The sequence below is a fragment of the Hibiscus syriacus genome, unplaced genomic scaffold, assembly GCF_006381635.1.
Source record: "Hibiscus syriacus cultivar Baekdansim isolate YM2019G1 unplaced genomic scaffold, ASM638163v2 tig00111582_pilon, whole genome shotgun sequence".
NCBI lineage: Eukaryota > Viridiplantae > Streptophyta > Magnoliopsida > Malvales > Malvaceae > Hibiscus > Hibiscus syriacus.
In genome coordinates, this window is record NW_024063126.1 from 11,771,553 (window position 1) to 11,789,914 (window position 18,362).

An 18,362-nucleotide genomic window follows, 5' to 3' on the forward strand; every position below is an offset into this window, starting at 1 on the left:
TAGCTTGCGCCAGCGTCGAACGACGACCATAACCGCTATTTCTCCTCTCAAGCTCCACGACGCTTCGTCTCCTATGCGTTTATTTGTTTTAATGAAAGTTCAAGGTCTTTTGATATATTCGTAAAGTTCAAGAACCAAATTTTAAAGAATACAACTATTGGATTTTTTAATGGCATTTATTCCATATACTTTTGTTAGCCGATTATGATGGAAAAATCGAGAAATATCGTAAGTTCATATTAGGTGAGTGTAATCCGAGGAATTTATATTTGTGTAGGTAGGTTGTGTAAAATGTCTAATACTTAAATTTTAGCTCAATTCGAGCATTCAACTAACATGTGATTCGATAACATAAGTTATGGTGCTTTTGCAATGAAACTATAATGATATCTGAACATGCTAACTTTTGTGTGTGATACGTAAATTGTGGTATCGTTGTGAAATATGTTAAATATTATGTATGATTTGTAAAATCGAGCTAAATACTCCATTTGATATTGATAATAAGTTGTGTACTAATTCGATAAGGAAAAATGATAATTTTTATTCTTTGGTAATGTGTTAAAATAATTCATTAATTATTAGTTTAGTTCTAGGTATAATTCGTTTATTTATCAATGAGTCATTGATAATAAGCAAGTGACGATCGAATTGGAGGAAGACACTGGAGTATGTAATAAGATAAATATTTAATGATGCAGTTTTTGCTTTATTTATTAGTAAATTTAAGGAAACGGAAACTAAACCACTTATGGTGTTTTTGGATAAAAAATTGTAGCCCATCTATTAACGGGTTTATTCAGGTTGTAAGGAACTTGACATCGCTTAAGGAGTTTTCGGATTTGAGATCTTGTGTATGCAGAAAATCTCTACTAAGAGACTATCATCAAAAATTATGTGTGCGACACCGATCGATAAGAATTAATCAGGGTGTTCTTGCTGACATCGATACCAATTTTACAGTTATATCGAAAGCATTGGATGAACACGGGGATTCCACCGAACTTTACTTGTTCAAATGGACAACCCTTCTCATCCCACCAACGACTCTCCTTATAATAAATTTACTTGGGGTTGTTGCATGAATTTCTTACGCCATCAACAGTGGTTATCAATCATGGGGTCCTGTCTTGGTAAGTTATTCTTTGCCTTCTGGGTGATCATCCATCTCTACCCCTTCCTGAAGGGTCTGATGGAACGACAAAATCGGACATCGTTGCTGTGATCGATTCTGCTCGCCTCCATTTTCTCGTTGCTATGGGTGTGGATCGATCCCTTCACCATTAGAGTTACCGGGGCCAGATGCAACTGTGTGGAGTCAATTGTTGATTTCTTAACAGGCTGGGAATAGGAAAGGTGAGAATGAATTATGATATTCTCTTTGTCTTTAATTATATTATGTGCAATATAGGTAGTAGGATATAAATACGAGCAAGATAGTGTCATCTTTTTAATGTTACAAGTTTGTTTATATAAGACAGAATATATATTATTTTGTACAATTAGTAAACCGATGAATTAATCGATTAATTTAAATTAAATATTATAAATGTATATTTTTATTAAAATTTATAACAAAATAATCTTGAAATTTTGAATTTTAACGCTTCATTATCAAATCAAATTCAAATGAATTTAAGTATCTTATAATAGCTTCATTTTCATATGCTTGCAAGTTAAATTTTCATATTGAAATAAAGCTCAATATCGAATTAAATTACATTATCTCAATCAAATTTATACCTTGAACTATATATTTAGATGTTACATTTAAAAAAATATAATATTAAATACATCATAAAATACAGTATTAAACACATTGAATATTAAAAAATATTTAAATATATGTAAACAATATTTAAATATATGTAAACAATATTTAAATATTAAGTAATATTAAAATAAAAATATTTAAAAATTTTACAACCCGTATAATTAGTTATCTGATTAATAAGGGTAAAGTACACAAATAGTCCATTGACTATAGGAGATTGTTTTGTTAAGTCTTCCGACTATTAAAAGTTACAAAATGATCCTCAACTATAGGAGTTACTTTGTTGAGTCCCTTGACTATTAAAATTTACAAAATGGTCACTTGCTATTCATTATGTCTAAACTCGTCCTTCCATTAAAAATTAACGATAGTTTAAGTTGAACATTAATCTGCTGACTGAGATATGATAAATTTGATCTCATAATCTCAAAAGACTATATATCTTATTCAGCATGTTAACGTCCATCTCGGATGATTGTTAATCTTTAACGGAAAATGACGAATTTGAAACAATGAATAATTGAGTGACCATTTTGTAAGTTCTAATAGTTAATGGACTCAACAAAGTAACTCCCTATAGTCGAGAAATTATTTATAACTTTTAATAGTCAAAGGATCAGCAAAATAATATCTTATAGTCGAGGATCATTTGTGTACTTTACTCTTAAAAATACAATAAATACCTTAATATGAAAAAAATATTAGTTAAGTGTAATTTTATCTAAAGTGGTAGGAATTGACAAATATCTATAAAATGTATGAAAATGACATATCCATATCATTGTTGATAATATTCTTTTATCTTACGAAAATAAGAGTATAAGCATTTGTATTTGGATTGATAAGTGGGTAGAAAAAAAAACATTTTTTCATGAACAATAATGATAAATCTTTTTAATAAACTACACTAATGTATCTAACTGGAAGGTGCTTTCACTTTGATCATAAATAAATAAATAAAATTCAATAGTCACAACAATTTAGAGAAAAAAATATTTAGGTTATTCGATCGTTAAACCATTAACGAAAAACTGTGTTATATATTAGAAAACCTTTAAAATGATATTTTCACTCCTTTTACCGTTGTTCAATGGTTTCTCCAATCGAATAGATCATCGAACTACACTCTTCTCATTTTTTTCTTTTCTTGATTAAAAACGAAGAAAAAACCTTTTAATCTCTTCAAACATCAATCAAAACTAAAAACTAAAATATTCAAATCTATCACTATAAGTTGGAACATCAACTTGAAATCGAACTATGTTAATCTGCTCAACAAAGTCTTTCCATAGTTGGAATTGATCGAAGATTGTTCATTAATCTTAAAAAAACTTAATCTTTACGAAAAATTGTCAATTTGGTGTCTTAGATTTTTTTAAATAAAGAATTTAAAATGATGATCGTAATTAAAACAAATTCAAAGTTAATGATAGTAATATAAGTGTTAAAGTTATGTGACTAAAAAGAAATATTCCTAAAAGTTTAGTGACTGTCGTAGTTTATCCTAAATTTACTGAGTTTGCTCATTTTTAAAATACAGGAATGAAATTGCAGCCCTAAGGTATATAACAGGCGCGCAGACAAATGAAACTCCAAAGAGAAGCGGTTTCAGGTCAAGTTCACCTCTTTGAACCGACACAAAACGTGTCCGTGGCCGTTAAAAGTTGCAATCTCCCAATTCGTAAGGTTTGTAGCAAACCCTTTTTCAAGTCATTCTCCTTGGCTCAAATTAACGTGCTCTGTATTGAGGTATTTCAGCTCACTTACTACTTGCTGATATGTGTTCTCTTCTATCTTCTCTGATTTCATTTTCTTATTATTCGATTCTTTTAAAACAAGTCTATTTAGTTTGAGTATTTAAAGTTAGTTGCTCTTTTTTCTCCTCCAAAGCATGGTGCTGAAGACGCTTCAATGGTGGCCTATCCCACGGCAGAAAACTTTTTGGTGAATTTCACTCTGGGTATTAATGGGTATTTGGCCTTATTCAAAATCATGTTTTGTTCAATGCGGTTTACTTCGACAAATTGTTGCTCACCACAAGAATGTCTTTTACGGTATATTATGCTTCTTCATCTGCATTGTTGTTGGAGAGCGTGACTTTGAACGCTTCCTAAATTGAAAGTGATAGTAATGAGTTGGGGAAGTTCATGTTCCGAATAAGAAGTTCAAATTTTGTAGAAACCCCAGGCTTTTTCCCAGTGTTAGGGTATTTAAGTCCTTGAATTGGTTCACTGCAAGGAAAAAAGTTTTCATAATGCTGTAGAGATGTATGGATTTGATCATTCAATATATGTTTCGGATCATTGTTCATATATTTGCTATGACAGGGATGCAGATGGAAGCACATGCTTTGCTTAGAGATATTGTTTGCTTACAGACTAGCTAAGAATGATATGCTTGAATTATTACCGTATCTATTAGATTCGCCTGAGCATGTCCATAGATCAGCTGACATTCAATGTGCTCATCAAGGTGTTTGCATCCAATTTGATGCTTGATAATGGTGTAGACGTTTTGTGCAGGCTAAAGCAATTGGGCTTGAGCTAAGTATTAAGTCAGCAACTTCTTGCTTAGTTTTAGTTGAAGAACAGAGGAGAATTTGTGAGAAGTGTGTTGGAGAAATGAAAAAACTGGGCCATCACCTAATGTTTACACCTATACGATTATGATGAACTTTTATTGCAAAGGATATCATGGGAGGGGTGTTGCTTAAGTGTTTAGTTGAAGAAAACAGAGGAGAATTTGTGAGAAGTTTGTTTGGAGAAATGAAAAACTCTGGGCCATCACCTAATGTTTACACCTACGATTATGATGAACTTTTATTGCAAAGGATATCATGGGAGGGGTGTAGACATCGAACAAGCAACAAAACTTATGGAGGATATGGAGGGAGATGGGATAAACCCATCTGTTGTAACATACAGTACATATATTTATGGGGTATGTAGTGTTGGTCATGTTGAATTTGCTCTAGATTTCATTCAGTTTTGAGATCTAGAAACCAGCCTATCAATAGCTTCTGTTATAATGCTGTTATGTATGGGCTTTGCCAAAAGGTGAGCCGTATGAAGCATCAAAAGTTTTGGAAGAAATGAAGAATTCTGGGATATCACCAGATGCTCATAGCTATGGCATTTTGGTCGATGGGTTTTGTAAACGAGGTGATTCTGTGAAAGGTCTAAGTTTGATTGAGGAGATGGTACATAATGACATGAAGCCTTCGCTTGTTACTTATACATCATTGTTTGATGGGCTCTGTAAGAGCGGACTGGCAGATGTTTCACTGAATATGTTCCGTAATCTTGCTACCTCCGGATATGAATATGACCTGGTTGCTTACAGTGTCTTGCTCAAGGGCTTTTGTCTTCAAGGGGATCTAGATTCTGCCATGGAACTTTTTAATGAGATGATCAACAATAGCTTAATTCCTACTGCCAACAGTTTCAACTGGTTGATTCATGGATTCTGTAAGATGAGGCTCTTGGATAAAGCCTTGGAACTCTTCAACATCATGCTGCAAAGTGATGTCTTACCTACTGTCTTCACTTTCAATGTAATTGTCGATGGGTATTGCAATGCGGGTCATATGGAGGAAGCTTTGAAACTGATAAATGAAATGCATGAGTTTGGCATTTTTCCCAACACTTATACATATAATGGATTTATTAAGAGGCTTTGCAAGCAAAGCAGCATAGACAAAGCTTGGGAACTTCTTCCCCAAATGCTTAAAATGGACACTCTTCATGATGTTCATTGTAACATCCTATTAGATGGATTTGCTAAACAGTTGAGCTTAAAGAAGACCTTGATGTTGTACACTAGAATGTTAAAGTTTGGGGTCACACCAACTACTTTTACATATACAATTCTTATCAACATATTCTGCCAGAGCAGAGACATGCATGAAGCATGGAATTTGTTTAAGGACATGTTGGAAAGGGGCTTGATTCCTGATACTATTTCTTATACATCTGTTATAGCTGGATTTTGTAGAGTTGGGGATATGAGGAAGGCTTGGGCTTTATATAGGGAATTGGTGCAAAGAGGATATTCTCCCAATGTTGTTACCTACACCTGTCTAATAGATGGATTTTGCAATGTACATTGTATGGATATGGCCAACTTGTTAATTGATGAAATGAAAAAACGAGATATCAACCCAGATGTGGTGACTTATACCGCTCTAATTGCTGGGTATCAAAGACTTGGTGATATTAATAGAGCACAGGAGTTGTTCTCTGAAATGAAAGGGAACGGTATTTTGCTTGACTATGCTGCCTATTGTACAATGGGAATGGATACTAACATGGCTTCATATGATTAGAAAATTGAGGAAACGATGAAAGAACGGAATGGTAAGTCACTGGCTTCTTCTCAATATTAGAATTATCTGAAAAATTTTAACTTTACAAAATTTCTTTGAAAGAATGGAATGGATCTTAAATCTTCTATGTTAGTGCGATAGAATCATCTTTTATAAGGAGTAATGATTTGTTGCTAATGATAGACTCACAATAGAATTTGAAATAATATTACGTTTACCTTTGTATGAATGTGCACTTTGTGTTACACATTTACTCAAGAGTCACTTTTGGCTTTGTTTTATTTTATTTTATTTTTGATAATAATTGTGCAGGTTAAGTGATTTGTCATGGTCCTGGCACATGAATGACTTTTTCGGCTCAATCATGTTTCCTTAATGTTAGTATAAGCTTTTTTATATGAATGCATTTAGCATTGATAGTCAATGTTCTAGGCAAATTTCATAGGTTGTGCATGACACTTCTGTTTCTGCTACACCTACACAATCTGCAGATTTCGTGGGTAAATGCTGAAAAGGTTGGCATAAAATTGATCTCCTTCCATTAGAGAGGTATGAGTATGACTAAAACATCAATTTTCTTGTTAAATTTATTGCTAGTTATTTCATATACAACTAAGGGTGCGTTTGGTTCACGGAATGTAAGATTACTAGTGGGAATGTAAAATTACCAGGAAATAGGATTACAGGGAATATTATATTTTATGTTTGGTTGGCTTAGCAGGAATGTAAGATTACCGTGTTTGGTTAAAGGAATAAAAGATTATTGAAATGTATATTTGACCAAATTGTCCTTATTATATATTTGTATAATATTACAAGTTGGAAAATATTTATATATTTTATTTAAAAATTTAAATTCATAATATTTATATATATTTTTACAAAATTAAAAATATAAAAAGGTTTAATGAAAGGGTAAAATTTTATTTTAACCCCTGAACTTCATATAAAATTTTAATTATATACTTTTTTTTTGTAAATCTATAATAATTTAAGGATAAATTTGTAATTTAACCTTCGTAGAATTTTTATTATTTAATGACAGAAGAATGATGTTTTGAAAAAAAATAAAAAATTAAGGACATTTTAGTCCAAAACACCGGTAATCCAATAATACCTAAGGAAAGGGAGATAATGACATTCCCGGTAATATACCCAAAAAAATCCACTATTAGTAATCTTACATTACCGGGAATGGGATTCCCGGGCTAACCAAACGTGGGAATGTGGATTCCATTCCCATGGGAATCCAACATTCCCCCATCCAAACACCCCCTAAGGCTTTTACAATCAGATGACATTAAATGTTTTAGTTTGTGTTTTTTAGAATATTTATTCTGTTGAAAAAGTTTGGAGAATGATTTTTCTTGCTGCTTGATTTATTTACTTTATGCTTATTTTTCTCTATGCTTCGTAGGAAAAGTATTCCGGAATATGTTGGCAATCAAAACTCAGTAATTAGACCCTAAATGGTTATCATGTGTCAGCTTTTTGTAGAACATACTAGCAATAGAATTCCTTTTGACACATCGTATATACTATGTAAAATTATATTTAAACTTGAAGGGTGTGGATGGCATTTGAGGACCTGTTTATGTCAGGTACGGGATGGTCTTCATTGTGTTTGCTTTATGTGGATATGAACCCCCAAGCATAGAAAAGCAGGGAAGCGGGTCTTCATCACTCTCTACGGGTTCTCAGAAGGAGAGATCAAAATCAAGTAAAAAAGGACCAGCCAAGACGAAATCTGGCAAGACTGTTGATCCTCTTGTGCCAGTATTCAGTATAAATGATATAAAGGAGTGTGTTGAAGGTAAACTAATCACTTTCTTGTTTTTGAGTTAAAGCGGTGATTATTTGTTTCATGCCTGTTGACCTAATGAGGAAAAGTTCCATCAATATCCTGCATTGCGATTTGTGAAATTAGGTGCTGAGTTTAATGATGAAAAGCCACTACTAGTTTCTCAAATGAGCAGGAGAAACCTTGGTCAGTCTGGCAGCTTTTGTTGCCTCTGCACTTCCGGAGAATGGTGGTGTTCCTCTGTCTTCTATGCCAGAAGCACATCTTAAGGAAGCAATTGATGTTATCAGCTATGAATATGAGGACAAAACAATCTGGTGAAGTGAGGTAAGTTCTTCTCTCCCATTTTCCCTGAACCTGAAATGTTCAAAATAGTGAGATTACTTTACACGTAAGATTGATTGCTGGATTTCACTGTTATTGAGCTTATGTTAGTAACATACTTGAATTATTTAAAAATTATTGTTTTCGGGGTTTAGAAGAAAAGAAAGAGTATGGTATATAACCAATAAATTATTGCAGATGAATCTAAGCTTGTTTTTGGTGCTCCTATATCAGTGACTGTATTTAACTCGGTTTTGAATTTTATAAATATGTTGCGATCTGGGAAGGTGGAAGCTGATCAAATGCTTGCTTTTATTCCATTCTAAATTTCAATTTTTGTTGTGTACAGGGTTGTCTCTAGTCCTCTCTGCGTGTATTTTTGTTTCATCTTGTTAAATCTTTCCCTTCATTCTGCCATAATGGAGTTAAATTTTCATTGTTTTCAGTGCCTGCAGATTGGATGGATCTATGGTTCTGTTACAGAAGATATTACTACAGGACTCAAAATGCATGCCTATGGTTGGTAGTCATTTTTGTACATGCCAAAACGACCAGCCTTTTAAGAGTCTGCTCCTATTAATCTTTCAGATTGTCTGAACCAAGTGCTTGACGGGTCCTTGGTTCTGTGGAAATTCTTTTAAGTAGGCATTGCATATCTCATATGGTTATGGTGATAGGCTGAAGTTAGCTTGAACGGTTCGCATATGTTAACACTACCATCTACCGGTCACTGCTTCCTCTTCTCATGTATTGCACATTGCCTGCTGTCTGCTTGCTAACAAGTCCATCATCCTACAGGTTAGTCTCTTCTACATAATCCATGTTTCGTTCGCATGTATGCACATAGACTTATCAGTTGGTTGGGTATTGACAGTAACTTCACTGTTACCTCGAAAACATTCGATGAACACTCAGATTTTGCTGAACTTTACATGTTCTAATGAACACCCTTCTCATCCCACCATCCAATCTCCTTATCATAAACTTGGTTTGGGTTGTTGTAGGAATCTTCTATACCATCAACAGTGGTTATCAATCATGGGGTCTCTCTTTGGTAAGTTTTTTCACCTTCAAGGCGATCCATCTACACCTTCCTGAAGGCTCCAACGGGGCAGCAAAACGGACACCGACCGGTGTGCCATATATATAGGCCGTATGGTTGCAGCATCTGGAAAACACTGCTATTTATTCAAGTATATAGACACATGTTTGAGTGTAGAAGCAAATTGGAGTCTATCATTCTATTTCATAAAATTACAAGTTAGTACCAGAGGTTTTCCTTTAGAAAAGATACCAAAAATATGGAAATTTTCCTCTGGATTGTAAGGAAACAAGATTCATTAATCCATTGCATTACATTACATTACAGGGCCAAGGCAAATGATGCGAGCAATGCCTTAAATGTTTACCAGTAGATTTACAACAATACGTACAAATATACGTACGTATAACATCTATGGTCTGCAAATGTCCACGTGTTCACCCCACATCCATTGCATGACGTGTAATTCATCAATTATCGTTATCCATCTTGAATTCCTGGCAATATCGCTATCGTCCCCATACCTCAAACACGTGCAACATTTTAGTGGTGACACTTGTGCAGTTTGCTAGGATGCTCCCACGTGTAATCATCCATCCAATACGTATACAGTCTTTATTAATATTTTCTTACATTATATATCATCGCTGTTGGTTTAAGACACATCTCGAGCTAGTTCTCTCCTGGTCACCAAGTTCATCAAACTTCATTTCTCGTGAACTCAGAAACATAAACCTAATCTCGATGGGTATCATCGGTGAAGAACCGGTTCTGTCTAGACTAGATCGGTTAGACAACCTGGTATGGTGTTTTGGTTTCCCATTTGCATGCATGCTGCGTTAGATTATTTACTTATTTGACGATGTTTTATTGTCGAGGGAAATCTCTTTGATTCCTTCAAATATGGAAATAAAAATTTTAAAGTGTCCTTCAAATATGGAAATAAAAATTTTAAAGTGTCGTTCGGACCTGACTGTCACCGGAGATTCTCCTAACGTTAATACGGTGTTGATGATCACAGCTAAGGCAGTTGGAGGAAATGAGAGGGAGCAATAATAATGGCCAATACTTGAGGTCTTCCAGCCCAAGGAGCTCTAGTGCATCGACACCTTCAAGTGGAACGTTGGCCAGCACATGCACCGACGGTCATCCGTCGTCGGTCGATTTCTCGCCTACGGCTAAGAGTCTGGAGAAGTACTGCCGTCCCATGGATGTGATGGTGGAGACTCAGGTCAAAGGAACGCTCATTCAGCGGCTGGACCAAGCAGAGGACCGCTTACTAAAGGTGCGTATATCTTCATCTCATAAGATCCTACGTCTATCCCTGATTCGAGTGGTGGGTTAAATTAAAGTATCTAATCTGAGGATGATGATGTTTTTGAATCAGCTGTGTGTGCAGTTGGAGGAAGAATTAGAAGAGAAGAGGCAAGCGGCTAATGTGGAGAAGGGACAGAAGAAAGGAATCAAGCACTTTGAAACAATGCGTCATTGGGAAACACTCGCAACCCAAACGTGCAGAATGGAAAGTAGGCAAAGATGGTTCAAAAATAAAGTAAAAAAACAATGTATTTATCATGCATAAAAGTAGATATTAATATATTTTCCTTGCTCTTTAAGATGGGTGGAGTTTAAATCAGTTACTTTTGAGTATTTTTCTTTTGTCCGATAGAGTTATAAAATAATATTTATTTAAAAATTCTTAATTCATTGGGGTTGGAACGTTGAAAGGTGTGATGCGAGTATCAAATGGGACCATATAGTGATAAGATGGGTGAGAGCATGCAGGCAGGGTTTTGAGATACCATGTGGCTATAAATCTTACCACACATTAAGCACAGTGCCAATTCACAGCATATGACATATCTTACTGCACATTAACAAAATCCAACAAGACTTGACCTAAATTTCTGCATATTCCTCTCCAGCTGTTATTTTTGACAGTGTACTAAAATCTTTTATCTTCTTCAACTTCTAAAACAATATCCAACAATTATCACCGGAATTTCCAGTCAACACTATTGAATCATCCATCCAGTGACTATAAATGAAAATATGCTTCAACTAATATCATTAATCAGAATTTTCCCACAATGTGCTTTAATTGTGTCATTAATAGTGTTATTGGTTATTGTTTGAATCATTATCATGTGCATACAACCACATCAATATCATATGAAATATTCATCCATATGGAATGGGTTAAATACGACATGATTTAGGATATGTATATGTCAGCACATACATCCAAGCTGACAAAAATACACATTTTAAAAAATATAAAACAATAAAGAAACACGATTCGATTATTTTATAGAGGTAAATAGTAAATTTATTGTTAAAAAGTAAGAATTGAGGTTACATAAGCATTTTATAGTGGTAGAATTTGATCAAAATGGATTTAACTAAAGGAGTAATTGAAGAAATACGATTATTTAAAATTGAGGGATTGGATTGAACAATAATCAATTATATGTATTTATATAGCATTTCATCATGTGATTTATATTTGGTAAGAGAATAAACTTGAAATGAAGAAACATGATTAACTCATATAGTGATTTATACACATATTTGATAATTTATAATAGCTGGCAAAATTATGGATCAAATCACAAAAATTATCAAATTATTTAGCTAAACTTTTTGTTTTATTATAAATTTTGCAAATTAAATCAAATATGAGTTTACTAAATGATTTGAACAAAATCATAGATGGTAAAAAAAAATCAGATATCGATTTATCAACAAGTTTCTTCAAGTAATAACTCGAGAAAATATCTAATTCAATTACTTTATATATATATATATATATATAAGCCTAAAATTTTAGTCTTTCCACACCATAAATTTCAAATAAATAAAAAAAATTATATAATATTTTCAAATTATTTTCATTAACATAAACTTAAATAATTTAAGTTAATACCTAAGCATTTTTTATTCTTAATATTTAAACTCTAATTTTCCAGGTATTTAATTTCTAATTTATCTACTATTCTTTATATTTTATTGTCAACCTTATATATTTTACAATTAACTTTCGATGATGTGATAATATAAATTATAAAAAAATTAATAATGATTATTTGTTAAGTATTAAGAATGTACCTAATTCAGATTTTTTTAAAAAAAATTAAGTATTAAATTAGGAGAAAATGTCTAATTTAATCTACTCCCCGGTTCTCTAAATTTGAATTATTTAAGCAGAAATAAACCTCTCACAGTGGAGCTTTTTCATCACCATCTAAACAACCATTTTCCTTTTATGGAAGTAAAAAAGAAAGAAAAATAAAAGGTTTAAGCACCACCAGATCCGTACTTCTTTCCGAACACAATGAGCTGCAGCTTGTCATATCCAGCAAGCACACCAGCACCAGCAATAGCACGAAGGATGTTAGCCCCGGCACCTTTAAACAGAGACTTCGCACCCTCATTTTTCAAGATCTGAGCGAATGCATCGAGCGAGCTCTTGTATTTGACTGCTTCACCCGAAGTCATCATCATTCTTCTACGAACAGTGTCGATCGGATAAGATGCAAGGCCAGCACCATTCGTGATGAGCCAACCAAGAGCAAAGCTAGCAAAGAAACTATTCATGATGGGCAAAAGAGAGCAAAATGTCAGAACTTACTACCATTGATTAACAAAAAAGGGCATAAACATAACATAAATTTAGACATCATACTATAACCTGCAAATTTCCGGTCAAACCACAGGCTTCAGAGAGTCGTACATTCCAAAGTACAGACCACGATAAACGATGATTCCAAACACATGAAATATTGAAACCACGGTAAAGACCGGCAATACCGTTGATTTAAGGTCTTCTTGTAGACATCAACAAGGCCATTGAACTGCCTCTCCCCTCCCTTCTTTGCAGCCTTTGCATCATTGGCAAGACGGGTTCGAGCATAATCCAAGGAGTAGACAAAGAGAAGGGAAGAAGCACCAGCTGCACCTCCAGATGCCAAGTTTCCGGCAAACCACTTCCAGTAACCATCTTTGTCTTTCTTAAAGTTGAAAAGCCTCTTAAAGTAATCCTTGAAAGCAAATTCAAGGCCTGTTGCAAAATGAGCAAAACAAAAAGCATAAAACACAGGAGCAATAATCAATATTCAACAACAAAACCAAAGAGATGAAATAAAGCTACAAACCTGGGTGGGGAAAATAACGGATGACATTAGCAGTGTTTCCTCTCCACAAAGAAACAAATCCTTCATCTTTGATTGTTCGCTTGAAACAATCACCAATACCTTTGTAGGGCTGAGAGAGCCTACCAGTTTTGAGCATTTCATCCTGGTTCTGAATCAAAAGCTTAACACGCTCAATTGGAGCAGCAGCTGTTTTAGATACAGCAGCAGAAACACACCCATGAGGAAATCAATAGCAAAGCCGGTAAATCCTTTCTCTGAAGGAGCTTGAACACAAATGGCAGATGCTGTTGATGGAACAATGTGCATGTCACTGATGGTTCCACAAGCATGAGCAACAGGATAGCCCAATGCAGCATTGGAGTAGTTCCCATATGCAAATTTCCTTGGTATGCAGTAGGCCTCCTAAAAGATCCATCATAAAACTTGAACATCCGAGAGAGGCTAGAAGAAAGGAGTGACCTGCTACTTTCTGCATGACAGTTGGGTGTTTAATGTGATCCATTTCAATTCCCTGCAAGAATGCAAATGAGCGCATAAACAAAGAGTACAACAAAAAGAGAATAAATAGAAATGTGTTTCACAAAAATTAGGCAAAATCATCTACAAACATAACATTGATTCAATTCATCCATGTCAGCTACAGCAACAAGTAAACAATGCCTTTGTAACAAGTAAAAGGCAAAGGAACAACAAAGTAAATTGACATGATATCCTGCAGGTGTATCGCACTCTGTTCAAGCAGAAGAAAAGATACTCATCAATTCAGTAACTTAATCATCACATCAATTTCAAGCAGAAGGCAAGTAATAAATACCATCAGAGGAAAACAAGAAAGTAAACAATATACTGAAACGCACTGCCAATCAAATTATCCTCCTAAACAATCCTCCAAATGACGAATGGATCAGGTAATCCAGCATGTATATAGATGGTTATGCTATTACACCATCCAATATCAACGAAGTTACATACACAATATAAAAAATAAAAAAATTTCACCTGATCTACCATATCCATATGCACGCAAGTACTTCAACATGCAATCCAATAAACAATACTACATATTTTGAAAACGCAGATGCAGTACCGTAAACAAATTCAATCAACAGATCTGAAGAATCCAAACAGTAAGCGAAGGAATAAACACCAGTCTGACAGATTTCTACACCACTGATTTGCAATAAAAGAGAAAAGAGCAGTAAATTGCGATAGTTACCGAAAGAAACCTACATTTATTCCAAAGCATTTCGAACTAAAAGGAAAAAAAATAAACAGATCTAAAATCACATACAGTAAAGTAAAACTAGAGTAAGCATATAACTAATAAATAAGTAAAAGCCAAAATGAAGAACATTGGATCTGACATTTTAGCATAATTTTAGAGTGATAATATTTACCTCTTAGAAGAGCGTGTGAGAGAATTGTTGAAGTGACTCCGCCTCTAACTCTGCGTCGAAAAGAAAGGAAGGCAGAGAAAGATACTTCTCCAGTGTTTTGTTGCGGAGGGGAGAGGCGAGGGTTTGAAGAGAGCTCTTTTTCCCCATTTTATTGTTGTGTGGATGGCCGAGGCCCATATATGTATTTTTAGGGTAAACTATCTCATTACTCACTTAATTGTAATTTGAGTATTGATTTGATTATTAAACTTTAAAATACTTCAATTTTAGTACTAATCTTTTTACATTGATTTTTTTGTCCTTAAACTGTTAAATCATTAAACTATGGATAACATGACATATTCGTGAAAGATAAAAAAATATTTTTTATTTTACCTTTTTATCATCTTCATGAAAATTAAAGGTTTTTCATTATTTTAGTTGTTGTTAAAAACTATTATTTTTAGACGTCCTTTTTAGTCACTTTAGACACTAATAAATTTATCTCATCAAATTATATATATCACTTTATCAGTTTATATATTTTTTTTTCTAAATACCTCTGACACACAAAATTATAAAAATTTCATCATTTTAGAGGGTTTGTAGATATTCTTATATTTGAAAGATTTGAGTGTTTGTTTGAAAATACAAACGATGTGTTTGGTTCACAGAATATAAGATTACTAGGGAATAGGATTACTGGGAATGTTGTATTTTGTGTTTGGTTTGTTTAGCAGGAATATAAGATTATCGTGTTTGGTTAAAGGAATAAAAGATTATTGGAATGTATATTTGACAAAATTGTCCTTATTATATATTTATTTTTTTAACAAGTTGGAAAATATTTATATAATATTTATATAATTTCTTTAAAAAAATCGAATTCATAAAATTTATATATATATTTTTTTTACAAAATTGAAAATATAAAAAGGTTTAATGAAAAGGTAAAATTTTATTTGAACCCCTGAACTTCATATAAAATTTTAATTATAGACTTTTTTTTTGTAAATCTAAAATATTTTAAGGATAAATTTGTAATTTAACCTTCGTAGAATTTTTATTATTCAATGACAGAATAATGGTATTTTTGAAAGAAAAAAAATTTAAGGGCATTTTAGTCCAAAACATCGGTAATCCAATAATACCTAAGGAAATGGAGGTAATGACATTCCCGATAATATATCCCAAAAATCTACTATTGATAATAAAATATTACTGGGAATGAGATTCCCGGCCAATCAAATATGGGAATGTGGATTCCATTCCCATGGGAATCCCACATTTCTTGATCCAAACACCCCCAAAAGGTAGGAAGTATGCTTTCAAGGAGACAAGCAATATACCTCGAAGGTAATCTCATCATACGACTATCGAAGGAAATCATAAGGTTTAGATAAATTTTCATCAATTTTGAGTGATTTTCGTGGAAAATCAATTGTGGAATGCGAAGATTTTAGTAGCAATCTTGTCATGAATGACGATCAGTGATGGGTGATGATCGACTATCAATGAAGTTCAAAGTATATTATTTTCTACACAAAAATAAGAAAGAAGCAACCATGTTATCACGCCTTTAATGATTTACTAACTTGGTGATTAAAAAATTAATATAAAAAATTGATGCTAAAATTAAAATATTTTAAAGTTCAGTGACCAAATCTATACACAAACTAAAGTTTAATAGCCAATGTAATCATTACCCTAATTTCTTTAATCATATTCATATTTATTTTTCAAAAATCATTTTTAAATATTTCCATAAAACAAGTTTTTTATTTTTTATTTTCAATGATTTATTTTTGTAAGTGTTTAATTTAAAATGAAAATTAAATTATTTTTTTTCATAAAAATACAAAAAGAATACAAATAGATAAAGATATATTTAGCATTTAATATATTTAATCCTTAATATTGTAACTATATAACTTAATTTTTCAATTTACTAAATATAGCATTTCTAAAACTAAATGCTGATTTTTAATTTAATGTTTTACTCTTGAAAAATTAAATTTGAACTCAATTATATTTACCCGACCCAAATATTTTCCCTAAATTTATACAAATTTTAAATTGAACATTTAATGTTTTTTAAAAATAACTTTTACTATTTTTCCCACTTAATGATTTAGAAAAAAAACATAAATAATTGATCCCTCCGCTTATTTTTTACCATTTTCCCATTTACAATAATTCAGAGAGAATTTCATACCGGGATGGATAAGTGGAGTGATTGAGACAATCACCTAAATTTTTAAATTATATATATTGTAGATATTAATTTATATTTTTAATTAAAATTATTTTTCGTTTTTTTCTTAAACTTTTATAAATTCACCTTTTAAACATAAAATCTTGTATTGATATCTATTTTCATATGTTTAGTCAACTAATGCACTACTTTATTCTGTAATCATGAACTAAGGCATATTTCTTTTTCCATACATTCAGTCAACTAATGCACCACTAAAGCATATTTCTTTTTTTCCATTTCAACTTTTAAGTTTAGCTTTCCAAAAGTAAATGAAGCAAGTCCTGCCAAGGCATAATGCTGCAATCAAACGTTATTTTCTTTGAATTTATGAGTGATTTGAAATGTTCAATCCATTTTATATATTTTAAAAGGTAAAAATTATATAGGAAGTAAGATCTATTCGTATCTAGCTATTGTTCGAATTTTTTGATGAGTTTTTCACCTTTTTTTGTATGGTACTTATATGATCTTAAATGACTAATTTTTTTGTTGATTATGAAAGAATATCATAATTATATTTTTAGTTTACGAATATAGTTATAAACTCTCATTAATTTTAGATATTTTCTCTTTCTTAATAATATTAGATGCTATCATAACCGATTTTCGGAGGGAAGACCGATCTGACGTTTTGGAAAATAAAAGTTTTTTTATGAAAATATAAGAGTCACCACTAATCATTTTTAAGGTAAGATTGAAACACCTAAAATCACGTAAATTTAATAAAACATTTTATTTTACTAAAAATACCAAATTTTAGTATGCGAAATCATAAATCAGGTTGGGAGTCAGTTATGCGGTGGGAAGAATTAGCACCTCCTCAATGTCCAAAATTGATAACTAGTCGATTACCCTATATTTTAAAATTAAAAATTTTGAGCTTGAATTTTATTTAATTTAAAATCCACTATGTAAGCATATTTTAAAAAGAATGTTGATTTACCAAGTTCAATAACGATTACCCCAAGCAAAAGCGGAACCTTCCTTACAAATCCCAATAAATGGACATTGCTTTAATAATTTAGAAATTATGATTCGGGTTTTGAAAAGGATGTTGATTTACTTCAAAAATCAATAGTAGTAACCCCGGGAAAAAGCGGAAGATACACTACTAAACCCTAATAAATGAACAATGTCTTATTTTTGAAAATAAAATGCAATCAAGCGATAAGTTATGTAACTTAATTATACTAAACGAGTAAATTAAAGATTCCCTTTAACCTAAAGTGTCAAATTATGTAAATTAAAGAACATAGGGGATTAAACCTAAAAATGTAGGCTCTAATATTAATCTTAATTCATTTTAACCA

General features: G+C 32.4%; 3 protein-coding genes and 1 pseudogene across 5 annotated transcripts; 3 read left to right on the plus strand and 1 right to left on the minus strand.

Moving 5' to 3' along the window:
* Positions 1 to 4,485: 4,485 nt before the first annotated feature.
* On the plus strand, positions 4,486 to 9,554 carry LOC120165142 (pentatricopeptide repeat-containing protein At3g22470, mitochondrial-like). 2 transcript variants are annotated; one of them, XM_039174728.1, is made up of 7 exons: positions 4,486 to 6,129; positions 6,411 to 6,475; positions 6,590 to 6,647; positions 7,700 to 7,911; positions 8,026 to 8,226; positions 8,670 to 9,021; positions 9,228 to 9,554. In XM_039174728.1, exon 1 carries the CDS (start codon positions 4,866 to 4,868, stop codon positions 6,096 to 6,098), a length of 1,233 nt encoding a protein of 410 aa, XP_039030659.1. In that variant the 5' UTR covers positions 4,486 to 4,865; the 3' UTR covers positions 6,099 to 6,129; positions 6,411 to 6,475; positions 6,590 to 6,647; positions 7,700 to 7,911; positions 8,026 to 8,226; positions 8,670 to 9,021; positions 9,228 to 9,554. The 2 variants fall into 2 exon arrangements, with proteins under 2 accessions (XP_039030659.1, XP_039030658.1); XM_039174727.1 differs by having other exon boundaries at positions 7,700 to 8,226.
* Positions 7,707 to 8,750, plus strand: LOC120165453 (probable cellulose synthase A catalytic subunit 8 [UDP-forming]). The gene is made up of 3 exons (XM_039174967.1): positions 7,707 to 7,911; positions 8,075 to 8,216; positions 8,573 to 8,750. The coding sequence occupies exons 1-3, from the start codon at positions 7,707 to 7,709 to the stop codon at positions 8,748 to 8,750; spliced, it is 525 nt and encodes a 174-aa protein (XP_039030898.1).
* A 327-nt stretch (positions 9,555 to 9,881) lies between the features above and the next one.
* Positions 9,882 to 10,851, plus strand: LOC120165132. Of its 2 annotated transcripts, none has more exons than XM_039174718.1 (3): positions 9,882 to 10,066; positions 10,287 to 10,550; positions 10,665 to 10,851. In XM_039174718.1, exons 1-3 carry the CDS (start codon positions 10,010 to 10,012, stop codon positions 10,845 to 10,847), a joined length of 504 nt encoding a protein of 167 aa, XP_039030649.1. In that variant the 5' UTR covers positions 9,882 to 10,009; the 3' UTR covers positions 10,848 to 10,851. The 2 variants fall into 2 exon arrangements, with proteins under 2 accessions (XP_039030649.1, XP_039030648.1); XM_039174717.1 differs by having other exon boundaries at positions 9,884 to 10,066; positions 10,653 to 10,851.
* A 1,594-nt stretch (positions 10,852 to 12,445) lies between these two features.
* LOC120165133 lies at positions 12,446 to 14,947 on the minus strand (annotated as a pseudogene).
* Between the last annotated feature and the right edge of the window lie 3,415 nt (positions 14,948 to 18,362).

Excerpts from the sequence above, each read along its gene's own strand:
- LOC120165142 (XM_039174727.1), top strand. The coding sequence starts at position 4,866 with ATGAAGAATTCTGGGATATCACCAGATGCTCATAGCTATGGCATTTTG.
- LOC120165132 (XM_039174717.1), top strand. The coding sequence starts at position 10,010 with ATGGGTATCATCGGTGAAGAACCGGTTCTGTCTAGACTAGATCGGTTA. Across the intron at positions 10,067-10,286 it reads TAGATCGGTTAGACAACCTG|CTAAGGCAGTTGGAGGAAAT; the intron begins GTATGGTGTTTT and ends TGATGATCACAG. Across the intron at positions 10,551-10,652 it reads CAGAGGACCGCTTACTAAAG|CTGTGTGTGCAGTTGGAGGA; the intron begins GTGCGTATATCT and ends TTTTTGAATCAG.
- LOC120165453 (XM_039174967.1), top strand. The coding sequence starts at position 7,707 with ATGGTCTTCATTGTGTTTGCTTTATGTGGATATGAACCCCCAAGCATA. Across the intron at positions 7,912-8,074 it reads TATAAAGGAGTGTGTTGAAG|GAGAAACCTTGGTCAGTCTG; the intron begins GTAAACTAATCA and ends TCAAATGAGCAG. Across the intron at positions 8,217-8,572 it reads TATGAGGACAAAACAATCTG|GGTTGTCTCTAGTCCTCTCT; the intron begins GTGAAGTGAGGT and ends TGTTGTGTACAG.